This window comes from Drosophila melanogaster, chromosome 2L (genome assembly GCF_000001215.4).
Source record: "Drosophila melanogaster chromosome 2L".
Taxonomy (NCBI): domain Eukaryota; kingdom Metazoa; phylum Arthropoda; class Insecta; order Diptera; family Drosophilidae; genus Drosophila; species Drosophila melanogaster.
The window spans coordinates 19,792,102-19,816,403 of record NT_033779.5 but is presented as its reverse complement, the minus strand read 5'-3'; the positions used below and the strand labels follow the sequence as shown (position 1 = coordinate 19,816,403).

The 24,302-nt window shown below is 40.7% G+C and overlaps 4 protein-coding genes and 4 non-coding genes across 12 annotated transcripts in view, besides 1 other annotated feature; 4 read left to right on the top strand and 4 right to left on the bottom strand.

The window, feature by feature from the left end:
- Nucleotides 1–20,039, bottom strand: part of sick (sickie) — a 162,060-nt gene extending 142,021 nt beyond the window's left edge. Inside the window, exons 1-2 of the mRNA NM_001273674.1 lie at nucleotides 19,581–20,039; nucleotides 8,819–9,059 (exon numbers count right to left, since the gene is read on the bottom strand). Of these exons, the coding sequence (NP_001260603.1) occupies nucleotides 8,819–8,878 (60 nt within the window). The 5' untranslated portion in view covers nucleotides 8,879–9,059; nucleotides 19,581–20,039. The remainder of the gene's footprint in view (nucleotides 1–8,818; nucleotides 9,060–19,580) is intronic.
- snRNA:U2:38ABa (small nuclear RNA U2 at 38AB a) lies at nucleotides 599–790 on the top strand. Its single transcript, NR_001673.1, has one exon. It is a non-coding gene; the product is annotated as a small nuclear RNA U2 at 38AB a (small nuclear RNA).
- Nucleotides 1,872–2,700, top strand: CG13962 (uncharacterized protein). Of its 2 annotated transcripts, none has more exons than NM_001273682.1 (2): nucleotides 1,872–1,930; nucleotides 1,991–2,700. In NM_001273682.1, the coding sequence occupies exon 2, from the start codon at nucleotides 2,087–2,089 to the stop codon at nucleotides 2,543–2,545; it is 459 nt and encodes a 152-aa protein (NP_001260611.1). In that variant the 5' UTR covers nucleotides 1,872–1,930; nucleotides 1,991–2,086; the 3' UTR covers nucleotides 2,546–2,700. The 2 variants fall into 2 exon arrangements, with proteins under 2 accessions (NP_001260611.1, NP_610004.1); NM_136160.3 differs by having other exon boundaries at nucleotides 1,991–2,582.
- Nucleotides 2,889–3,165: a mobile genetic element.
- Nucleotides 3,568–3,758, bottom strand: snRNA:U2:38ABb (small nuclear RNA U2 at 38AB b). The gene has a single exon (NR_001672.1). It is a non-coding gene; the product is annotated as a small nuclear RNA U2 at 38AB b (small nuclear RNA).
- Nucleotides 4,330–4,456, top strand: snRNA:U5:38ABa (small nuclear RNA U5 at 38AB a). Its single transcript, NR_001671.1, has one exon. It is a non-coding gene; the product is annotated as a small nuclear RNA U5 at 38AB a (small nuclear RNA).
- On the bottom strand, nucleotides 5,529–5,670 carry snRNA:U4:38AB (small nuclear RNA U4 at 38AB). The gene has a single exon (NR_001670.1). It is a non-coding gene; the product is annotated as a small nuclear RNA U4 at 38AB (small nuclear RNA).
- A 513-nt stretch (nucleotides 20,040–20,552) lies between the features above and the next one.
- fs(2)ltoPP43 (female sterile (2) ltoPP43) lies at nucleotides 20,553–23,631 on the top strand. 3 transcript variants are annotated; one of them, NM_080201.3, is made up of 4 exons: nucleotides 20,553–20,864; nucleotides 21,361–21,821; nucleotides 23,002–23,180; nucleotides 23,246–23,631. In NM_080201.3, exons 1-4 carry the CDS (start codon nucleotides 20,658–20,660, stop codon nucleotides 23,500–23,502), a joined length of 1,104 nt encoding a protein of 367 aa, NP_524940.1. In that variant the 5' UTR covers nucleotides 20,553–20,657; the 3' UTR covers nucleotides 23,503–23,631. The 3 variants fall into 3 exon arrangements, with proteins under 3 accessions (NP_524940.1, NP_001260602.1, NP_788076.1); NM_001273673.1 differs by lacking the exons at nucleotides 23,002–23,180; nucleotides 23,246–23,631 and adding an exon at nucleotides 22,096–22,793; NM_176062.2 differs by lacking the exons at nucleotides 23,002–23,180; nucleotides 23,246–23,631 and having other exon boundaries at nucleotides 21,361–22,918.
- On the bottom strand, nucleotides 23,622–24,300 carry CG10466 (uncharacterized protein). Of its 2 annotated transcripts, none has more exons than NM_001273672.2 (2): nucleotides 23,953–24,300; nucleotides 23,622–23,894 (listed from the first exon to the last, which is right to left on the bottom strand). In NM_001273672.2, the coding sequence occupies exons 1-2, from the start codon at nucleotides 24,175–24,177 to the stop codon at nucleotides 23,655–23,657; spliced, it is 465 nt and encodes a 154-aa protein (NP_001260601.1). In that variant the 5' UTR covers nucleotides 24,178–24,300; the 3' UTR covers nucleotides 23,622–23,654. The 2 variants fall into 2 exon arrangements, with proteins under 2 accessions (NP_001260601.1, NP_610003.1); NM_136159.4 differs by having other exon boundaries at nucleotides 23,953–24,217.
- Nucleotides 24,301–24,302: the final 2 nt, after the last annotated feature.

The window sequence follows — 24,302 nt, the reverse complement described above, 5'->3', positions numbered from 1 at the left end:
CAGCAAACATAATGCTTCTAGGATCAGTATTGGCCAGAAGGAATTGGGAATTTTAAGTGTCAATTGGGTAGGATTAAAAACTCACCTCAAGACATCTGTCTTAGCTACCTAGATATCATATTTCGAAGGGTAGTTACATAAAATTTTATAGGTATTTATACCCCTTACACTTAGAATAACAGATTACAACAGATTCGATAAATATTATTTACCAGGTAGAGGAAGACCTTTCCGACCCTATAAATATAAATATATTCTTGATACAAAATAACTAGCCGTGTCTGGCCAAGTCCTTCCATCCGTTTGTCCGTATTAACGTGGTCGCCATGTTTATATTAGGCATGTTTATATTGGTAGCGACACTTTATTTCATTTAATAACAGAATAATACCCATTTACTTATCCTAATTACTGACATGTGTATATTTATACCTGAATGTTATCTCACCAGATTATCCAAGGACCTTTGCTATGTGAGTAAAAACCCTCCCTGAAATATGCAATAACTATATTCGATTCTGAAGTCTGCAAGTAAAGTAATTCCCAACTGATTTTAGCTGCAGTCGCATGAAGTCCTTTGTCCTGGGAAGGAGTAGTTATCGCTTCTCGGCCTTATGGCTAAGATCAAAGTGTAGTATCTGTTCTTATCAGCTTAACATCTGATAGTTCCTCCATTGGAGGACAACAAATGTTAAACTGATTTTTGGAATCAGACGGAGTGCTAGGGGCTTGCTCCACCTCTGTCACGGGTTGGCCCGGTATTGCAGTACCGCCGGGATTTCGGCCCAACTGAATAATAAATATTTAATTATAAACATTAGTGAAGAATGCTCTCTTTACAACCTTCTTTATTGGGAAAAGTCTTACACGCTTGACGTTTAAAACAATCTCGCCCTTTTACATGCAAATTCGAATGGTAGGATTGTAGTTTCCTGCTGACATTGCGAAAGTGTCCTTTGCCTTGCCTCTTCGCATCGATTCTATTCCTTTTGGGCGGAGGCAAGCTAGCTAGCTAGCTGGTTTTGTCTGTCGAAAATTGTTTAGCCTTCGTCTTCTTCGTCGCGTTGTCAAGTGATTTGGAAAATTGAATTGATCAATCGCTTTGTCAATTCTGTTACCTATTACTGATTGATTTTTAATTTTATAGTTGCCTGAATTGGTTAAAATGGAATCTGATAGTCTATGGACTGGACCCAATAGTTTTTTATACATTTAAATCATTAAAAGTATTTTCTTTTTCGCTAGCCACTACTTTTTGTTATCTTCCTGTCGAATCCCGGATTCTGCTATCCATGAACCGATCCATTTTTGACTACATCATAAACGAAGAAGTCTGCCAGCCCATGAGCCATCGTGAGGAAAAATAGTAATCAGAGGGAGCAATCTCTGGTCAATCGGCTAGTGGGTTTCCAAGTAAGATTTTACGAGCCAACTATCATAAGTCAAATACTTTGTCACGTCCATATCCATATTCCTTGCAATGATGGTCTCGTTTGGTATTCAAGCTAACAATAAACATAACCACCTTCTTATACACTCCATCAGCCACCTTTCTTCACGTTGACCGTGAATACACATCTGCGTTTATATTGAATGTATTCGAAAGTAATTGTCATTAATAATTAAATCATTTGTATCTTAATACAATGAGTAGCCAGACCCTTTTCTGCACTATTCCGTGGGAATATCTCTCCAGACTTTATAGCAAAAGTTCAATACAATATATTCAATATTCCTTTCTAGTTCCTAATCGCATTTACTTTATCTCGTGAGCCAGCTTAAAAACACAGTAATTCATAAAAGAAATCAACGACTCACTGATAACGACATGTGTATAAAAAGCCTATCTCTGCTCAAAATTATTTGAGTCGAATTAAATCACTTGCTGAAGATGCGTTGTATGCTTATAGTATTTGCCATAGCTGCTGTAGTAAGTAAAAAAATTGAAAAAGTCGGATCTCATTGTCTTAACCCAACGGATATTCCATAGAGCCTTTCGTGTGCTGCTCCTGCGAAATCGCAAAACGAGATGTTAGCTCATTTCTTTGACTATGCTGACACCCTCCGTGGCATTCAAATCCATAATATGATGTCACTCACCATCAAATTCGTGCAACAAGTTGTGGACACAGTTCCGCTTGAACAACGTGGACCGGGAACGGCTGCCCTCCAGGCCTATGCCAACAAGGGCAAGAGTCTCAAACAGCGAGGCACAACTGGCGAGAAATATAACTATATCTACGAACTGCAACAGGTATTCGAGGGACTCAACAGCGAGCTGAGTCAATCGGCACCTGAATCCCAGGTGATTGGAATGAGCCTGCTGGGTTTACTGGGCGTTAGCACTGAATTCGCCAATGAGAATGAGAAACTCCACAATAAGTTTGTCGAAGGTGCCACCCAAATGAAAGCCATGTTGTCTCCGACCACAATAGCTCGGGAAAGTGAGCTCCTCGAGGCGATCGACAAATACATCGCTTCCACTGATATACAGCAGCACGAAGCTCTCTTTATGAAAGTCATGAGCTTCAAGGATAGGTACTAAGCTTAAGTCAATAAAACGATTTACACAACATGGAATGAAAATTAGAAGTGGATTAATATGACATTATATTGTTATCACAATTTGTTGTCATGGTTGGCAACGAAAGAGAGATTATTTTTATTTAAAATATTATCTGCATAATTCATATAAGAGATAATTCGCATTATTCACTGATAAGAGATGTTTGGAATAATTTTAGATTTAATCCAACATTGAGTGTATTTTTAGTAGTAAATACTCATATTTTCATGGACTTTGAAGACTTGGAAATAAATGTTAATTCATGGCAAAATCAATGTTCATTTCTTATGGATCGAGATCCTACTTCCTAATGTATTAAATTATCGATAGAAATTTACAAGACTAAAAAAAATATCAAAACATTTTTCAAAAGTGTGGGCGTGATAGTTTTGTGCGGTTGTGCGGCGTGGCAACATGAATCTCTAGAATCTGTACTCTGAATCTCAACCTTTTAGCCTTTAGAGTTACAATATGGTTATAGGTACAATCTTACAAGCAGATCGACTCGGCTCTTGATCCTGATCAAGAATATATATTTATATTTATATGGTCGGAAACGCCTCCTTCTGTCTGTTACATACTTTTCAACGAATCTAGTATACTCTACGAGTAACAGGTATAATTAGGAACAACCAATTCAGCCAAACACTATAAACTCGCCAATCAGTAATAGGTAACAGAATTGACAAAGCGATTGATCAATTCAATTTTCCAAATCACTTGACAACGCGACGAAGAAGACGAAGGCTAAACAATTTTCGACAGACAAAACCAGCTAGCTAGCTAGCTTGCCTCCGCCCAAAAGGAATAGAATCGATGCGAAGAGGCAAGGCAAAGGACACTTTCGCAATGTCAGCAGGAAACTACAATCCTACCATTCGAATTTGCATGTAAAAGGGCGAGATTGTTTTAAACGTCAAGCGTGTAAGACTTTTCCCAATAAAGAAGGTTGTAAAGAGAGCATTCTTCACTAATGTTTATAATTAAATATTTATTATTCAGTTGGGCCGAAATCCCGGCGGTACTGCAATACCGGGCCAACCCGTGACAGAGGTGGAGCAAGCCCCTAGCACTCCGTCTGATTCCAAAAATCAGTTTAACATTTGTTGTCCTCCAATGGAGGAACTATCAGATGTTAGCTGATAAGAACAGATACTACACTTTGATCTTAGCCATAAGGCCGAGAAGCGATAACTACTCCTTCCCAGGACAAAGGACTTCATGCGACTGCAGCTAAAATCAGTTGAGAATTACTATGTTCAGACCTGTAAGAAAACAACAAATACCATTGTATACTTTTAGGAATGATCCGCTCTCTGAGTGTTATTTATTATTTGCAAAGACCATTTCATTTAGCAATTACTAGTAGACAAATGTTAAGGGGTTTAAAGTATTAGAGTATCACACCTTTCCAATGAATATCAACGCAATTGTTTTGTGAGTGGAACTCGTTATTTACATAAGTCAACACTGAATAAATGCCCGATATAAAGCAAACAGCAATATTGAAGTTCATTCTTAAAATATCCATGACTGAACTCTGAAATGATTTCATGATTCATATTTCATGTGAAATATATATACTGTATATTTTATTCAGATTTAGGTAGTTTTCATATTTTTCTAGCATCCCTACATAAGACAGATTTTTCGAAAACACTCCCTTAAGTTTGTTAATCATTCAGGTAACAAAGGTACAATATAATTCCCAAGCGGTTCTATTCAATATTGAGTATGGAGTTACACTATTTTGTAGTGCAAATTACTCTGGTTTCTCTTCAATTGTCGAATAAATCTTTCGCCTTTTACTAAAGATTTCCGTGGAGAGGAACACTCTAATGAGTCTAAACTCAATTTTTGTATGACCTGGCTAAATATTTAGTTGGGCCAATGAATAATAAATAAAAATGAACGAAATCCGTTCGATGAAGGAAAATTCAACATTTCAGCTCGGCATACCGTAAATTTTAATTGAATTATTTTTCTTTATTTTGCCAAAGCCCAAGTATTCTGGGAAAAAGCATCTTCATCAATGCGGGATTGCTTTGCATAAATAACGCATAAATTGGGAAGATCCAAGAAAAAAGGCCAGCAATCCAAATCTGTGCTACATGCTCGGCATTGACAAAAAGTAGGCTAAGCGTAAAAAATGAAATATGTTTGGGGTCATGGGTCGCCTTGGAATTACATCTGCTTAGTTCATAAAAGGGAAACAAGCCACCGACGTTAGTCTCTAGAGTTAAACAGCCGACGTTACGCATCGGAAAATCTGAACTTTGTGAGGGTCATTCCTTTCTTTTTTTTGGTATTTATGTGTGTGTCTAGATTGGCTTTATGCCACAGGAGCAACCAAAAAAGGACCGGTTGAAGTTTTTCGAAAGCCAAAACTAGCAAAGTTGTAAATTTACATAGAAGTTAAAGGTTTCCGTTTATCCGATTCTCTCCTCCTGTCGAACTTGAACTATAAAAACACAAAAATCCAGAGCCGAAGGAAAAGTTTCCAGTCGCATAAACATAAATTGCGACAGTAATTTTCGGTCAGGAACATTTTGGGAATTTTCCCGCATTCACACACAACCAGTCGAATTGCATGCACAGCATACAAGACGATGGATATTGTAATTTAGCTAGAGAGTAGGCTAAATGGGAGTTAACATTAAGTTTAATTCGTCTAATGCCCATGAACCCTTTTCGAGGGTTGAGTGTGTGTGTGATTCCGAATGGCTTAAATTAATGGTTGAGCAAAATAGTTTTACACTATGATTTGCCATTTGTGTGGGAATATCATAGCCTCTTTAAGCGGGCAGTTATCCCAGGAATGGACATTTAACGATTATGACCCATCAAGATTGGAGTTTATAGTGTCTTCTTTCATTAACTCAGATTAATGCGAGGATGAGCTCAGCACTGTTTTAAGAGAGCTCATTATTAACTAAAGACTAATTTTCGAATGTATTTTTAATGGCCCTCTCGGGCTTCCAAAAATTGCCGTAGTGGACGGTATTTCACGTCCCCATGGCGGGGTATTGGTTAAAGTTTTCAACTAGCAATAATCGCACCTCAGTAGAACTTCATTGGTTACGATATCGCCTCTGCGCAAAGATAACTTTCAAACCCAAATCAGTCCTTATTCCATTCACAGCAAGCCAGAACCATTTGGGAATTACAGGCGAGCTAGGGATGAACCTTCACATGATGAAATGTTGCATACTTTCCAAGCAAATCCTACTTGAATGGTAGTTACTACCTGATTTTTAAAGGAAGGAAGGGCAAATGCATTTTAGGGGTGAGTTTCGGTTTACTATTGATCGTGTATATTAACATGAAATAAGAATCTAATGGTAGATGAATGTATTACCCCCAGTTTCGGTGAAACCATTAAAAAGGGATCATATTTGTCTCATTAACTAGTAAATACTACTTTCATTGTCTATGTTTTACACCATAAACGTCAAGTTTACTAAATCTCCCTTAAATTTCCTCAATGTCCGGTATCATTGCGAAATTCGTTCATTTAAATTTCCATTTCTTCTCCATTTTAGCGACCCATTCGAAATACAATTAATGAAAAATTCAGAGCCCAGAGTCGCAAGGACTCGGAGGAGTGAGATGAACAACGGGGCACAAGGTTCCTTGAGGTCATGTTCGCCTACTCTAAAATGCTAAATAGCCACTTTTGCGGCCGGGCACGACAAACTTTGTGTTTTTTTTTTTCTTTTCTTAGCCTTCGACTTCTATCGTTCCTTGCTCCTCCGCGCCTGTGTCATAAAAAATTGAACAAGTTTGCCTAGGGAAGCCAAGTGCGGATGAGGATGAGAATGAGGATGGGTACCACCCATCCACACCATGGGGTGGCAGAGACAGCGACGACAATGCCGGAAATCCGTTTCATGACAAATGCGTCACATTGTCCTGGCGTCCTGGCTGAGTGTTATGAGCAGTGGCCACCCTCCCTTCCGGCTGAGCTCCTCGACGATCCGCTCCTGCCGGCGATGAAATTCCTTCAATGGCAGCACGTGACTTGGCCCATAAGAGAGCACAGCAAATGTGGCTAAGAGAACGTCGACATTGACATTGGGATTGGGGAGAGCAAAACATGTCGCAGGCGCAGGCGCCGCTCTCGAAGGACTCGCCGCATTTCCATCTACGTGCCGGCATAACTTTGGCATTTTAATGAGAAATCCATATTTATGTTGTTTGTTTTGCCAAAAAAAAAAAAAGTGGCAAAAAAGGAAACTTCCAAGCGGGCAGCATATGCGGCGAAAAGTGAAATTTCCTTCGTGGGAGTTTGTGCTGAGGCATTTCTGTAATCATTTTTAATGGGCCGCGGCGTCTGCGGGTTTATAGAGCGGCATATGGTCGCTATTTCCGTTCGTACGCGACCATTAGCCAAAACCAGAAAACAGTTAATGGTATTTGGGCAATTGGGAGCAGAGACCAAATCTCTAAATTCGTTTTAAAGTGATAAAAGGTATTTCAAAGAGCATAGTAACAATTTACAATGCTTTGCTTACTTAAAATGTGATAGATAAATACACACTTTAAATATTTAATTATATATGTCTTTGAAGATCTTAATCTTGATTGAGAGGAAATTAAAATAAAAGATTAAAGGATACAATTTTTGTGCAATGTTGCTGGATATCTGTGTAATATCCCTCGTTTCTCTAATATCTGAATCCCACTACTACTGACTTTCTCATGGAAGGGAAGGAGCCAACCATCCGTGTGATCCCACATGACGAGACATTTTAACTAAACCACGTTCGCGACTTGTCACAATGGAGCCATAACGTTATCATTCCAGCGCAAAAGCCATAAAAATAGCGGCTTAAATAGTAGCAGCCAGGAAACACGTCCCGAATGAAAAGGGGGATGCAATTGCCGGGGAAAAGTCCACTTCACACATTTTGCTCTGGCGCTTCTTTTTCATCCGACTTTAATACTAGACGAGCAGCTCTAGCGAAACAAAAAAGTTATGTTTTTATTGTGCAAATAAAAGCACGCGGAAACTACTTAATCAAGTTTCAGAGACGAGGACCGCCCTTCACCCGCCCCGGTTTATGTCCATCTCGTTTTTACCCGACTCCAAAGGAATCCGGAAGAGCCGCGTTCTCCGCGAGGGAAAACAAAACAAATCCAACTGAGGAATAAAAAGCAACAGCAGCCAGTGCAGACTTTCCCGACGTTGTTTTTAGCGATTTTACTCCAGGGTGACGGGGCGGAGAAAGTGCGGGAAAATTTGGGGAAAGTGGTCGCGGGAAGAGCCGAAGCTGAGACAACATGCAAACCAAAACAAATGGGATCTGAAAAGTAACACTGCTCTATTTGGTGGAATAATAGATACTCTTTGAAATATGTAGAAATATTTAAAGGCCTTGTAATCAATATATATGGTTTTATAATATAAGATCTCGTTGTGGGGATATATTAAAAATATTATAGAACCCAGCCGAAATGGTATTATTAAAATAATAAAAGGATAGAAAAAGTTAGTTATAAATACTATTTGAACTAATGCTAAGATACAAAAGAAAAATCCACTTAGTAATGCATCAATCAGAATTTATTCAATTCAAATTATGCTTTAACAAAAAGTGGTATTTAAATAAAATTAAATGATATATTTTCTTTCAAGGACCAGTCGCTTCTTGATTCCCTCAAGAACACTTTCCATTAAGCTATTTCTTCGCTAATTGCTCAATCTACCCGAAATTCTTGAGCAACCCTTTGGTAATAGCGCAACTACCCCCCTTTTTTACCATTCTCCCCGGCGACAGAGTATAACAATTTGCCCAAGGAATGTTTCCCAGCGAGTTGAGTTCAAAATTTATGACAGCAATTAGCGGGACAGTAGGCGTGTCTTGGGGGTTGCTCCCAGGCAGGCAGTGTCCAAAAAACACGAAGAACTCTTCAATTAATTCGCTGAACTCCACTCTAAAAACACACAGCAAAGCGACGGAGCACATCAATCCAGTCGAGGAGCAAGTCAAACGTAAGGTCTCCATTTGGACGACGTCCTGTCCCCCAGATCCCCGCTATCCTGGGTGTGAAAAATCACCAGGATAAGATAGAGCCCGGGAAACGCCCACAAACCTGGTCGCGTGCCAGACTCCTTCGGGTCGTAAATTGTTCGTTTCATTTTTAATTATCGCACTTGAGTTGTATTTTTTAATGCCAGCCAGCAGGCGATTCTTCGACTTCGACTTAAGTGGCATGGAAATGGGAGGACCTCATGGTGGAAAAGCTTACCTGAATCGTTTCCGTGGCGGAATACTTTCGATTGTAGTCGACGTGATGGAGGTTCGGCATGTTTGCTCACAGTTCACTGATAATGACTATGGATAGAGCTACTTAACACGTGTCCTTGGGCTGGTGGGTGGTGGCACTTCCGGTTCCCGTTCCCAATCAAGATATGCCAGTTTATGAGGCATTTGTGTTAATTTTCGTTGTCGTTCCACTTTTTTGCCTCTTTTCCCAATCGCTTGCTCTTCTGTAAAACGAGAGAGTGGGCAAAGTTGGTAAGTTGAAGTTGGAAAAGTGTAAATTACTTCGAGCAATCTGCAGACTTCTTCATGCTCCCCACCCCTCCTGATCCCCCTTGGGCATTTGTTTACTCATGTCGATATTGTTAATACGCCACGTGTTCCACAGCGGGATGCGTGTAAGTCAGGGATACATGCGAACGCATACTCGGGGTGGTCCATGAACGGCTGGGCTTACGGATTTATTGCCAAGTTTACGCTACGTGCTTTGACTAAATTTATAAGCCGAGAACGCACAAAGAATCGAGCATTGGCCCAAAGGCACTGGCAGAAACAAATAGTAGGCACGCACACACAAATATGTACTTTGCAAAGACATTCGAATTTCGACTACAGCTAAATCCAAGCAATTAGGAGCGGTTACAGCACTAAGCGATGCCAAGTTGCGTCTTCAGTTTAATCAATAGCTGAAAATTCAGTAATCTTTAATAATAGCTCCAGTTTAAGAAAAGCTAACTAGTTAACAATCGCTCCATTCCTATTCCTTACCAATCTTAAATGATTATAAGAAGAGCGCAACATTGTACGTATTTTCGTAATTTAAACAAATTTTTTTAACACAATTTCTTGTCCTTTGCTGTGAGCAAATGTATTTAAATCTTACAAAATGTATCTTTTAGCTTTATGCACACTGTACTCACAATATATCTGTATAAACATATATCTAGGGATTGCCAAAAGCAAACTTTTGTCTGAGCTGCTCAACCTTCTCTGATTAGATACTTCAACTGCTTAAGCATTCTTCATCATGGCTAAGACGCTTCAAAAAACTAACTAATAATTAGGCAGTGAAACTAGTGAAACAGTTGCCTTGGCCATGGCCATCATCGTAGCTGCTACAAGGCTAATTGACTTTTGTGGCCGTCATAAATGTCATAAATGTTGACATACAAAATAAGGTCGATAAACAAAGTAATATCCATGGTGAAGGAGCAACAGCTGTAATTTCGTAATGCCCATTAAGTTTTATGCGTAGACAGGCCGAAATTTACGTCGAAATCAGCTCAGATACATTTGGTCGTAAAGTGAATGTTATGCTTTCGATTTCTATAACCCCATAAAAGTTGGCTTGAAGAAAACTTGTTGACTGCCGCGTGAAGTTGCCACAAATTCATTATAAGTAGGGTTATAAAATTCGGAATTGGGTTAGACAAAAATGCATAAATAAGTTAAGCATAAGCATTAAATTTATCTGACTATCACTTTAATCTCACATTAAACAGAGTCAGAAAATAATTTCTTTTAAAAAGGATAAATTTAATTTTCAAGAAGCAAAAAGTCATTAATAACATATATATTTATATTTAACAAAGTGTGTATCAAGTTCCAGGCGCCATTAACAATATATCACGACTCCCTCGGCAGTGCTTTAAAATTAATGATGCACTTTGCTGGCTGGAACCGGGAACGCGACAACTTTAATCGTAGAGTACGGAGTGGTTTGGTGGGTACAGCCATTTCACTAATTACGCCCAGAACAACATCGATGTTTGCCCGCCAGTGGGGGTCCATTGGGCCAGGATGCGGAGCTGGGGCCCCGCCCAAAATCTCTCTGCATGATGCATGACCAAAATTTATTAGCTGCTTATGGATTAGAAATGTATAGTGTTTGTGGGAGTGTGAATATTTGTGGGCTGTACGCAAATGTGTTGAGAACATGCTAATCGAGGAACACCCGGATGGCCAGGAGCAACAGGATGTCGGACCCTCAAAGTCAAGCAGCCAAATTAAATTGTTCAATAATTGAGTTAGTCGAGGAAATTCGCCAATGCGGCCCAGGGCGCTTAAAGCCGTCGCATCGGTTCGGTGCAAATAACTTGGCCATACATCAATCGATTTACAACTGATTCAGGTCCTGTCCCGTGTCCTGTGCTGTGTTGGCTAACAAAAAACAGCTTGAGTGCCAGGCAGCCAGTAAGCAGTCATAAATTATGCAGCGACACAGTCAAAGGACAACAGCGCAGGACATGGCACCCGACGGCAGGCATATGCAGTTGCAAAGTCAAGCAGTTGTGTCCTGTTTCCAGGACCCCGCCCCATCACGGTCTATTAACTCCTCTGCCAGAGCTGGAGAACCGAGAGCCGAACGCCAAATGGCTGAGCAGTTAATAAGAACAACTTGTGCGGGAAGCCGGAGGAGGAGCATTTTGCAGTGCAGCAGTTGCAAATTATGACAAAGTAGTGAAAAAGTGGCAGTGCCAGCATGGCAGAATAAGTTGAACGGGTTGAATGTGCCCCGTGGCGTGGCAAAGGAGGCCCCAGAGAGGCTCCAACTTCTGGAGGACATAGAAGTACATACTACATACTATACTACACTATGCCACATAGTTTCAATTAAGACACTGCGGCTTGCACGGCACAGCCATTTGGAAATTGCAGTTGAAAGCCAGTGGAATAGGATCAAAGTAAATTCATTCTAATTACACTGTGCCCTATCTTATATACTTTGAAAAAAGTAATTACCCTAATATCACGTTAATTACTAACAAATAATTAAATATGGCAAATTCTGCGTTTTAAATTATAAATGATATAAATTGTTCTAATCAGAATTTTACATCCTACTTTAAAAACATCTGCAAAAAGTGATTGTTAGCCTTTTTAACCATTAACCATTTTAACCATTTTAGGCTAATCCTATTAGGAAATATAATTATAATCAACTTTTGTGCATAATTTGGGCTAATCGGATTACCACATTTGGAAGTGTTCAAAATATTTAAGCTCCTAATTGTTTGTAAAATAAAATATAGCAAAGGGATGAATGAGAAAAACTAACAAAGTTACCATTTGTCACCCTTAAACCCACTCAAATTTTCAGACAGCACTACATTTCCATTATCTTTTTGGCCACATTTGGTGGAACTTCAAGAAGTTACAAACTTCACATCCCAGTCACAATTACTTCGAGAAACACAACTGTGTTGGCCTGAAAAACTAAATGAAAAGATTGAGAACAGGCAACAGTTGTAACTGGAGAAAGCCCAACAGGTTGAGGAAAAGCAGACACCGATGTTAATTACAAAATGTCCCCGCAGTTATGACAATTCGCGCAGCCCCATCCATTATCCTTTACCGTTGTTCCGGGACACTAACTTTGTCCTTCTGCAGACGGAAAATTTGACAAACGGGCAAGGAACACAACAAAAATTAAAGAACCTAATTAAGTTAGCTGTTTGCTTTGCGGTTTAATTAGATTTGCAAGTACTTTCTGACAAAGTTCAGATCATTTGTCAGCCACAGTTATTGCCGCAAGTATGGCAAAATACAAAACACAAAAAAAAAACTCAACTGAAATTCTTTGCCTTCGAAAATTCGAACAAAAATCAATAGTCGAGGAGCCAGCCAGACAAAACCAAAAATACAAACCGACAAACAAGTCGATGTGAAATGCGGCCGTAACAACAATAAAAATTGATGGTTATCCCTGAAAGAAATGAAACAATCAGCAATAAAAACAAAATATAAAACGCGTGGGATTCGGAAGCTTAAGATACCCTGGGACGAAAATAAAATCAGAAAATACTTTGTAAATATAGGTAAGTTTAAAGTATTTCCAGTTGTATTATTTCAGCCTTGTGAAACATGGCTAAAAATCATACTTTTTTTTTAATTTCTTGGGATACAAACAGTTCTCTTATGATTAAAGAAAAAAAGGTGGAAAGTTAGTGATAAAACAACATTAGGGAAAATCAAAAGATAACACGAGTTTTCCGCTTCCTCGAATCATCGCACCCATACCCACAATTTTTGTGTTGGCAAGTAATTGCAGCTTTGTGTACTTTTAGGCCTCAGAAAGGCGCTGAAATAGCGTACTTGGCATAAAATGCGAGGGCGTTTAGCCTAATCCTGCCAGGACTTAGCACGGCTGTTAGGTGTATCAAGCTGCTACTCGGAAATTTGAGGCAGCTGAAGGCTGGGGATTCTGGTAAAGTTGGGGTGCAGCCAAGGAGCAAAGTTGCCAGCGCGGCATTTAAACTTGCCAAAGACCGAAAAGGGCCATCTGCGATTTTTAATTTAAGAGTAAGGCAGTTCCCACATTCGTTTGGCAACGAATGTGTGATGCTCTTTCAAGCTAAACTAGAAGCCATATTTAAGTGGATTTATTAAAAAGTAAGTGGATTTTTAAAGAAAAGAATTGAGTTGAAACAATTTAAAACTAGAAAGTAACCTACAATCTGCATCTTTGCCTAGCTAAATGACCTAAAAACTGGAAAGGGTATCGAAACAGGTGTACAAATAGCACCAATAATAAAGCAAGCATAACCATAAAAGCACAAAGGCCCCAAACTCGCATTTTGGGGCTCAAAATTCGAAAAAGGCCAAAAACGAGCTGAAATTCAAATAGAAAAGAAAACACTCGAAATTGAAGTGCTGGCGAACAAGGATGCAAGGATGCGAGCCCAATGTTACCCCACTTGTTTACGCTTGTAGTGCTTTGATTGAATTTTTCCGAGGGAGGAAAAGAGCAAATGGGAAGGAAAAGCAACAATCTGCCGGGCCAACAAAATTATAGATGCTCTGCCAACGGAAAAAAAATAGTCGCAAAAAGTACAAAATTCGTAGAGTGGCCATCCGCATCCAAGTTTGGCTGCTGTCCATCGGCAGGTGGACAAGTGGGCATATCTCGCCGCTCCTTCAAACGAGTCCTTTCTATGGGAATGTGCAGTGCAGAAAATCCGAATCAAAATGCGCGCAAAATGGAGGCCAAATGGGGTTACAGAAACACAAACGCTGTCAATTCCCATGAGGGCCATGGTATCAGGCTTTAAAACAGTGGGCCAAATGTGCAGAATACTTGATACTCGTAACTTCACTTCTTTTAAAATTATTGTTTTCAAAAATCTGCCTCTATTACTTATTATTCTTTTTAGCAATTCAACCCATATTAACTAAAGATGTGGTTTGCTTTATAAAATTGTATAGTTTAAATTAAAATGACCCATTGTCTACTTTTAGCCCTGGCGAAACCCGAGAAGAGGAGCACTCGCTTCAAATGACAGCGGTTGGAATTGAAGTTGGCAAAATGTTGTTCGAGGGTGGATTTTAAAATGCAAACACACTCGATGCAGGAGCTTGAGGGACGACCAGGGGTAGCTACAGGTAGCGGGGGAGGGGAGCTGGGATCCCGGGGAGTCGCCGACCCGTGGCATAGCCTTACATGCCACCAGTGGTGGTGGTGGTGGAGTCCCAACACGTGTCCTGCCTTTTGGCCTGTGTCCTGGGCAGCTGCCAATGCCACGGATTGCCACAATTTATGTTTATCCTGTTTTTGGCTCGAGTCGAAAATCAAAACAGCCAAGAAAGCCAAAGAAACCCAAAGAAACTTATCTCGAGGCAGTTAAATCAAGAGCGCTTTACCATCGCGTGCCAATGAAAATGGTCTGGGAAAATCTGCGGGATGGGGCTAATAACCAAAGCTAAAGCTATACAGTAGCGGAAATAATTTTATTACACTTGGCATGCTATTTGCATTAACAAGCAGACCATAAAAGTCGCCTGAGCAACGGATGAACGCACTTTTCGTTTGGCTCTCTGGTGGCCTAAATATTTATGTCACTCAAAGTGCTAATGAGAAAAAAGGTCAGGAATGTTTTCCATTTTCCAGCCAAGCAGAAAATTATGTTAAACGGAAAGAAAGTATAGAAATTAGCTTTTTAAAAGATCATTCGATGGTTTCAGTGGGCTTAAAATTGTGTAGTCCTTTCTTACGTTTTTTTATATAATGTATAATGTTTTTACTTGGGAATTTACTCTGTGTGTATCACACATAAATGTAATTTAAAGTTGGTCCTGCCTTTAAGGGATTGCCAAGGCAAATATCGTCTAGCCATGTTGCTCGAATTTCAATTCTACTCATATTTTATTCAAGTACAGCAAGTGAATGGACGTAGAAGCCATGGCTAAGCAGAGTATTTTGTAAAATGAAAATGGATTTATGCGTCTTTTGATAACTAATTCCCTTTGGGCAGCTGTCAACAAGCAGATAAACTGCTAGGCAACCCAAAAAATATGGCAAATGTAGCCAAACTCTTGCTCAGTCGAGAGAAGGAAGCTGCGAGCGGAGGGGTGTCCTTAAAGGACTCTCAGCTATATGGCGTTAGGCAACTTTGACTCATATTAGGTCGGCATTAAATGAAAACGAAAGAATTTTCCCCATTCTGTCCTATGACATACACCCACTCCTTCCATTCTGTCACAGTTAAACGCCTGTCAAATGTGTTCGAAAAAATGGGCGAAAACAATTTGAGGCAATCAGCTGGCAGGAGTACGTGACTCACTCTTTTCCAGACTTCTGGACCAGCATCTACACTTTCAAAAATCAGCCACTCAATATAGAATATAAAATGTAATATAATATGTACATTTATAAGGATTGACCATGTTGAAAGCATAATTTTACTAGTTTTCAACCATTAATATATTCCTATTAATGTTTGAAAAAGAGTATCTTTTTTTTACGATTTTTCTAAGTGTACAGTTAGGGGCACACAGAACTTGCGTAGTGCAAAATGCAAACATCTGCTGCCCAGTGGCCCCCACCCGTGACCAAGTCGGAAAACTGCGAACTTGGGGGTTCAATGACCTGTGGCTCCTTTGACTGGATGCTAACGAGCACGTGAGGCAAGTGTACCGGAAAATGAGCTAATTTGTGCTGCGTTTCTTTTGGCCAACTCCACCGGCCACGTGTGGGCCCCCAGCTCCCCAGCGACCTCGGCGAAGAAAAAGTCAAGAAATTCAATTGCGAACATAAATCATGCCCGAGACGAACATGCAGGACATCAGACAGGATGAACACGCAATCAGCTGTTTGTCACAAAGCATATCGAGGATGTGTTCGAGTGAGTGACTCTGTGGGTGGGTCGGTGGCAGTTGGGGATCCCCACGTGAGCAGGAGGCATGTCAATCAAGCCACAAGCAGCCACGCGCACCCACAGCCTTGGCTGCACCACCACTACCATCCATCCACCCATTCAGTCGCTGGCATCCCAGGAGGCGGGATGTGAAGAGTAAGGACCCAAATCGGACCAGTCTCGAATCATGCTGTGGGTGTCAAGTTCAAGACGGGTAATAACGACATTGCTGTACCCTTAAAGTAAAAAGATTTGGAAGAGGAGAAGCATTATCTGAATATATATCATAATATATATTGAAAGGCTGATACATAAGTAGAACCTTATTGTTTCATTAAAACTACTGTTTGATACTAAAAGGGTATCCAAGGTGCGGATTCAGCGCGATCGATTTCATCGATGCCTCTTCATGGCATAGGCGATAATTTATTTAACAATGTGTGGCATGCGTTTTTCTCGGGTAGCCCGATCCGAAGCTTTTGTCCATTGAAATGTAAACGCTTTGGGATGTGTTATCCTGGCCAGCTGCGAGATGGCTGGCTGGCTGGCTGACTGACTGGCTGACTGGCTGGGAAGCATTTGGCCCGGGGGCTAGAACAAAGGAGAGAATCGTTTCTATCTGCCACAGCATTCACTCCTTTATTTGCCAAGTGCAAATTGCAAAATGATATTAGAGGGGTGGATTCACGGCTGCACCAAAGGGGGTTGGCCCCCTTTCCACGAAAAGTGGCAGGATGTCAGGATGGCAGGATGGCAGAATGGCAGGGTGAAAGTGGAATGTGGAAAGTGGAAAGTGCGTCCTGGTCCGGCACCAGCCAAGCCGAGCAGCTCGTCCGTAATGAGCACGAACAAAATTAATGTGATTTGTGTCGAAGGGTGCAACGACTGTATTATCGAAGTGGAATATACAGGATAATGCAGGATAATACTGGATGCCCAATAACGCTGGTATTGTGGCCGACAGCAGATTTCTATTTGCACTTGTAATTGGCGCGTTGGTCCGGGGAGCAATCTCCACAACTCGTAATCCCTAACACTCGCCCCCAGTTTTGTTGCACAGTCATCGAGTTTAATGAATAATTGAGCACACACAATCCCCAAAATAAATGTGAAAAATGTTTGATACGTGAAAATGCACGCATTTTATTGCTGTTTCTGACTGTGGTCCTCTTTTTATCAAATCAAATAAATTCGCCGTGTTTTATAAATAAATATTTTATCACTCGCATTTATCTTGAAATACGTACAAAGATACTATGTGGATACTATAATATGTGGAATTTTTATTGATTTTTCAATGGCTATTCTTTGGTTTAAAAGAATTTTTTACATTTTGTGCATTAAAAAAGACCAAGAACTAATTTATAATTATAATATATAAATTAAGAACAATGATTTGAAATTCATTTATGTGTTTTTCGTTGCACTTATCTTAAAAAAAATACTCTTGCCCATCACCACCATAGTCCATTTAATTCACAAAATGAGAATGATTAATACATTATTGAAGTGACCACAGCACTTGACCGCTACAACTTGTCCCAAACAAAATGCATTATAATGATTTATGGGCGTGGGTCCGTAGCCAAAAAATCAACCCTCCGGACAAATTAACATTAACAAGGATATATGATGATAATGATGCTTCTCGCCAAGGCAGAGCCACCCAAAAAACAAAGCCTGTCAAAGCCACAAAGAGACACTCGACCCACGCAGATGCCCCCGAGGTGTTTTCCCGACCAAGTTTAAACGAAAATTAAAACACCTACCCTCCCCATTCGATGGCCACGACCTTTCCGTCCCTTTTTCCTTCCTGAACTTGAAGCTAATCAAAAATGTTGCACAAAAGAGCGTAAGAAAAGGAGAGGAAATAAAACTTGAGCTTCGGTTACAACGAACTCATTGTACACTGCACTTTGTATTTTGATTTCATTCCAAATTTAAATTTAATTCACTAGTTACTATCTACAAAAATGATGTATCAAAATAACATTTAAAACAATACTATTTATATTTATTAATACATTTAAGATTTAAATTTTAGAATTAAAGTAAATATTGCAAGTGTAGGATCATATACATAATTTTAAATACCCATATATCTAAATATGTTCCAAACTATCCTCAACTTTTATTTCGTTAAAATTACTATGCCTTCTGAGATACATATCATTAATAATTCTGTATATTTGTACATTTATCTTGCTGAACAAAAAACTAGTGCCACCCGAAGGAAATCAGAAATCGACAATCTTTTTTTTTTTTAAACGAAAGTGCAAAAAATGTTTAAGCAGTTTTTTTTCAGCAAGGCCAACAACCAGCGAAAGAAAGTATAAAAAATGTTTCTGAACTTGGATGGATACTTTTGGGTTGTCCTGGCAAGTCAGCGAACATTGTCGCCATGATTAGCATTTTATCAGCAGATCCTTTGGCTCATCATGCCGTGTCTCGTGACAAGCACTTGGCCATATTTATGGTAATTTAGTTTTGGCTGAGCTGCGGCAACAGCTGGCAATGTTTTAAGGAATGTGACGCCCCACAAAAAATGGGAGTGGGAAAAACCCATGGCTCACTCCCTTGAAGTGAACTGGTAAGCAAGTAGTACTTGCCACATGAGGAAGCTGCGTGTCACATAATCAAAACTGAGGCAGGCTCAACCTGCAGGGTGCTCTTTATGTTTTTATGTGCGGAGCCCATTAATTTATTGCCGGAGACATTGAGACACCTCCAGCCGAACAAAAGGCGACATTATTATTTCATTATTATGCCAAACGCATCAGGATGCCCCACTCCCGATCTTCTTCCCCCAAAATGCACGTGGGCAGGCTCGAATTACATACGGTGGGGAGCCATCCTCGGTGGAGGCTTTTCCAACGTGGCAGATGATTCATGCGATGGCAAATTTTCTGACGCCCGCCACATAAATAAAACAGGCTGCCCGGGGAGCTCAGACATACATATACATACGTATGTTTGGATAGTCCCCGGGTCAAAGGGCCCAGTTCAGAGGCTGTAATATTCACTCGTAAATATTTTTATAGGCACTAAGACTTCCGCATCGGATGAACAAAGCGCGAAGAGTCCACACGGCCAGGTGCTCTGCGGAATTAAATAAATATTTGCCACGAACGGGCAACCTTTCTAGCGTTATTTGGGAAATTGTGGAAAAATCACGAGCCACATAACTCCTGCAACGCTTTCGCCATGAAACATTTTATTAATTAAGTCCGTGTCCTTGATTTTTATTTGCCGTTTGGTATACCCACTTTGTGTCAACACAAACCTCTGTCATCATCAGGATGCTCTTTAAATGTCGCAAATTCTAACAATGCAAGTTGACCGTGTCCTTCAAAGGATTTCAATTGCAGACCAGATTTTCAAAGACTTAAGACAGCTAAATTGTAACTCAACTTCACCTCCTGTCAGCCAATTCCTTTTTACCAATCCCTTGTTAATAATTATGTTAGCTAACATCAACATTCTAAACTAAAAACCAAACCAATATGACCGATTGACTGCTTATTTTTCCGTTCCCAATTTGTTCACTACATTTCCAATTTGCCAAAATCAACAGGGTTAAATCCAATCCGGCGGTAGCAGCCACAAACAACCCACCTTTGCGAAGAAATTTCGACTCCTGCTGCTAATCCTTTCGTGCGTGCGCGTGTGAGTAAACCATTTAGCGCCAATTAAAACATAATTGCGGCATTCGCGGATTGCGATCGGGCACTAAATCATTCTCGGGCCTATACGAGTTTCATTTTGGCAGGACGAGAATAGCGGCACACACACACACATACACACACACACACGTCCATCGAGGCACCGCAACAAATGGCAAAAAGCGCGGGCGGAAAAGCGAAAACACTTGGGCGCCATTCACGGTTTAATGGCATCAATTCAATCCGAGGCTGAGCTCACTTTAATCTTGTGGCACTGCTGGCGTTGATTAAAAACACAAGGAAGCCGAAGTCGCCGCTTCTGGCCAACATTTCACTTTTATGAACGTAATTCCGACGGCTGATTTAGGCCGGAAGTCTGGAGCACGGAAACCACCCGCTATGTCAACCACACTTCGCCGGCTAAGAGCACTAACTGCCATTCCTGCGAGCTTCAACTTCTTTTGGGGACTTCATCCCCGGAGTGTCGGCTTTCGATCAGCTGATTGGGGGTAGAAGCACCGGAAGTGCCGGAAACGGGGATGAAAAGTATTCGAAATTGGCGGGCATTCAAAACTGTCGAACATAGTTACTTCCTGTATAAATACAAAATACTCAATAAATTCAAAATACTCAATAAATGCAAAATACTCAATGCAAAACAGTTACAGTTTACATTATATAGAAATATAGAAAAAAAAATGATTGATAGTGCCAACTACCTACTACTGCCACTGCCAAACCTGCCAATCTTTTCTTGTCGTATATTATTTTGAATGATTATCAACAGATTAAATCACAATTAATAATTCACAATTAAATCGTGAAATTTAGTTTACTGGCTCTACGATTTAAGGATTCGTCACGATAGTTTCGCAGTCTCAACCAATTCCATCTCTAAAATTTGTATTGATGAAATTCCAGAGTTGCAGATATATTTTGGCATGCCCCGAACGGTCACACTGCGCGTCGCACACTTTTAATTGTTTCGCTTCGCCTTTCGTTGTTTGTCGTATTCTCCGAATTAATCAAAATGCCAGCGGTTGTGCGAATCAAGCGACGCATCGACGAGGAGCCTCAGACGGCATTTGTGCTAAACGGCAAGCGGCGGCGCCTCCACAACGATGAGAACGCCCTGGAGGACGCGGGAGCGGTGGCGGGAGCGGTGGCGGGAGCGGTGGCATCAGACAAAGACGAACTGACCACCGTGCTCAAGTTTGCCGGCACGCTGGAAAAGCAGGTGGGATTGGGGGCTTAGAGAAGCAAACGTAGATATAATTCACATGCCCTTGGTGGCCACTACTTTCTATATATTGCTGTGGCTCGAATGCACGCTGTTGGTTCTTTTAGTGCTGCTTATAAAAAGGTCAACGTCCTCATCTTTGAGATGCAAAACGATATGGGCTAGCAAACTCTGCAAAAATGCACTCATTGAACTGATTTGTTTTTTCTTTAATGATTCTTACAAATAGCTAATCTAAGGTAACACATATATGTGTGCAATTTTAATAATACTTATCAGTTAGTAGTGATCTTTAACCTTAGTTAAAGGTGCTGGCCTGTTATCTGTAAAGTGAATGCACATTTATCATAGCAAATTCCCATTTTACAGCCGCAATAAATAGTGGGAACTTAATAAAAGATAGCTCTAGTTTGGTTATTGGTAATTTTGACTAATGATCCAAAGATCTAATGAATCTAAAATTGATTTATTAATTTGTATGCCTCTTTCGCAGGACGACTGTGCCACTCGTAAATTCGCCGCTGCCAGGCTCAACAAGGCCGCAGCCCGTGATCTGGTGCAACAGCAGCGCTCCAATGATGCAGCCATTGCTAGTGCGCTGCGCAGAGATCGCCAGCGGCAGGAGGCTCAGGAGAACTCAAGGGAGCAGCGTTTCCGGGTCGTAAACTGCCTGCGCAGCACGCTCGAAAACAGTGCCGCAGAAGCGGAATGCCCGGAGAGCCAGAGTCATGAGTCCAGCAGCCACATAACCATCGTGGACATTGAATCGCAACAGCAACAGCACATGGGCACTGCAAGTGCAGCAGCTGAGGAGCAGCAGCAGCAGGAGATAGCACCCAGCCAGGATCAGCAGCAGCCGGCCGATTCGGACGTGGGCTATGTCTACGATCTATATGTTCCCGAGAACGAGATGCAGGCGGCATATGTGGACATGATGGACGACAACTACTTAAGGTTTGTCATTCAAGTTGAGCCACAGAAAACGTTGAGCATTACCAATTACTATATGTAATCGATCACCACTACACTTATGTACTATATGGAATATATATATCTAAGCGGTGTGTCTGTGTGTCGGTGCTATGGGCGTATCTGTGTGGGTGTGGGTGTGCGTGTGTCTGTGTTCGTTGTCCTCGGGCGCAGTCTCATACTTGCATATTATCCTTATCATCTAGACACGATTGCAATCACTACAGCTCAATAATACGATTCGTTCGTTCTCCATAAGGTTGTATTATCCGTTTAATTACTACAACAACTGCTACTGGTAAACAAGAAATAAACTAAATGGAGAGAGACAGACAAAGTCGCAGGCACTTAGGAAGTGTGAGGACAGGAGACACCCAATGCCCCACCCACGACAATAAAAAAAAGGACTGCAACTGGCAACTCACATCACTTACAGTTCATTGCAGTCAGCACATTTGACAAATGCCCAAAACTAACGATAAAACATTGTTTTTATGAGTAAACACGGCATGATCTGAAAACGAATGATTCTGGAAGCTATTTATTTGATTTGTTACTGTGAGATTTCGTTCAATTCTAACACAACTATGTTATGCCATATTCCATTTAAAAAATATGTTAGATCTAAACTTCTTAGTTTAAATAATGTATCATAGTTATGTAAAGTTCCCATAAAGTTCCCTCTTGCCAAAGTTTTTAATAAAAATAAGATGTATCCTGCTAAAAACGCACAATTAGTGTACTATTTGGAATCGTTTTAGGCAAATGTCTCTCATTACCTTATGTTCATAGAATTAATTAGCTATTAGATTAGAATAATTTACCCCCACACACGAACACACACACACCGCATTTTTTTGAAAAACAGCTCACCGAGCATTTTTCGTTTAGTTTCCGCCAGTTGTCAGTTGCCTTTTTGGTTCTTTTTCCATTCCGACAATAAACAAAAAAAAACGGATAACACTAGTGCTGAAGTCTAATTAAGTGCATAGTCTTAGTTTGTTTTGCTTTATATCTGTTGGGGCCTAGCGTTGCCCGAAATCGAATATAAACTAAATAAAGAAACTCTCAAAATACGTGACAAACTTTGTTGTGTTTCAATTTAAAAATGCTGCGTGATCAAAGAATCGAAATAAACTCACTAATTGTTTCGCCTATTCTGCAGTGTGATTCCTGTGGGCGAGATTGTCCTAGAAGATTGCTACAACGACCAGGACGAGGACTACGACTCGGAGGACTCGAACCAGGAGAACTACTTTACCAATGATTACCCGGACGACGACGAAGCGGGCGCCATGGGTTCGGATGATGAGTTGTGCCGGCAAATGAACAAGTTTATGCTCGGTAAGATCTGTGTTAACTGTTTGCATAGATTCCGCTTATGAATATGCATATGCTTCTTCTTCCAGATGATGACGAGGATGAGTTTGCCAGCACCAGCGATGATGATGACTATGCCACCTTTCGCGATCCCTACGTGCACACGATCGACACTGAGGAAGACTCGTTTGTGGACGACGTGGACTTTTACAATGTCGACCGGGAGAGGGGCAGCGCCTATGAGCGCTACAAGCGAAGGATTCTGAAGGAACTGGAGGGTCAGGAAGAAGAGGATGAGGATGATGATGATGATGACGACTCCTTTGCGAGCGCTGATGGCGAATGAGAGGTTGGAAAGCCAATTCATTCTTGCACCTTAAATTACTGGCTTTAAAAAAGAATGTAGTAGTATAATTTAGCGTTTAATAACTAAAAAATTTAAGTTAATATAAAAATTCTGTTTGCATGCTTTGCTATGTTTAAGCTAACCTTATCTTATCATCTATAATTTTTGCTGTCTTTCTTCTCAGTCTTGATGTGCTGAAGTTGAGGTTTCGGCGCACAGCCCTCCATGTAAAGGCGAAGGGTTTCCTCGTCCATCTTCTCGTTTTCCTTGGGAGGCTTGTAGTCGGCCACGTGATCGACCCTTAGTGTCCTATCGAGGATCTTGATGCCATTCAGGTTGTCCACGGCCAGCACTGTGGATCTCTGGTCCTCGTAGCACAGGAAGCAGAAGCCCTGGACAAGTTTAAACAATGATTTCAGGAACTTTCTTGAAAGGGTAACTAAGCATTACCTTGGACTTTCCCGTTTTTGAATCTCGAATTAGATTGATGTTGACCACTTCGCCGTACTGCGAGAATACGCAAACCAAGTCGCCCTCAGTTAGGGTATACGGAAATCCTGCGACGAAAATCCAGGCTGAGTCCTTGTACATGTCGTGCCAGCTCTTCTTTCCGCCATGTTGCAGTTCGTGTTCGCTCAGTTTGAGCACATTTTTCATATTTGTTAGCGGATTCATCTTCAAATCGTTTTATTTGTTTATGTTTTTGTGGCGATGTGACTGCTTGCTGTTAGGTAGAAAATACCATCGGTCTGTTTTGAACTGTATTAACATAGCAAGCAAGCAGTGTAGGTAGTATTTCA

What these genes read in the sequence shown, in the direction of transcription:
- CG13962 (NM_001273682.1), top strand. Translation starts at nt 2,087, where the DNA reads ATGATGTCACTCACCATCAAATTCGTGCAACAAGTTGTGGACACAGTT.
- CG10466 (NM_001273672.2), bottom strand. Translation starts at nt 24,177, where the DNA reads ATGAATCCGCTAACAAATATGAAAAATGTGCTCAAACTGAGCGAACAC. An exon ending in CAAAAACGGGAAAGTCCAAG is followed by an intron (nt 23,895 to 23,952) that starts GTAATGCTTAGT and finishes AAACTTGTCCAG; the next exon opens with GGCTTCTGCTTCCTGTGCTA.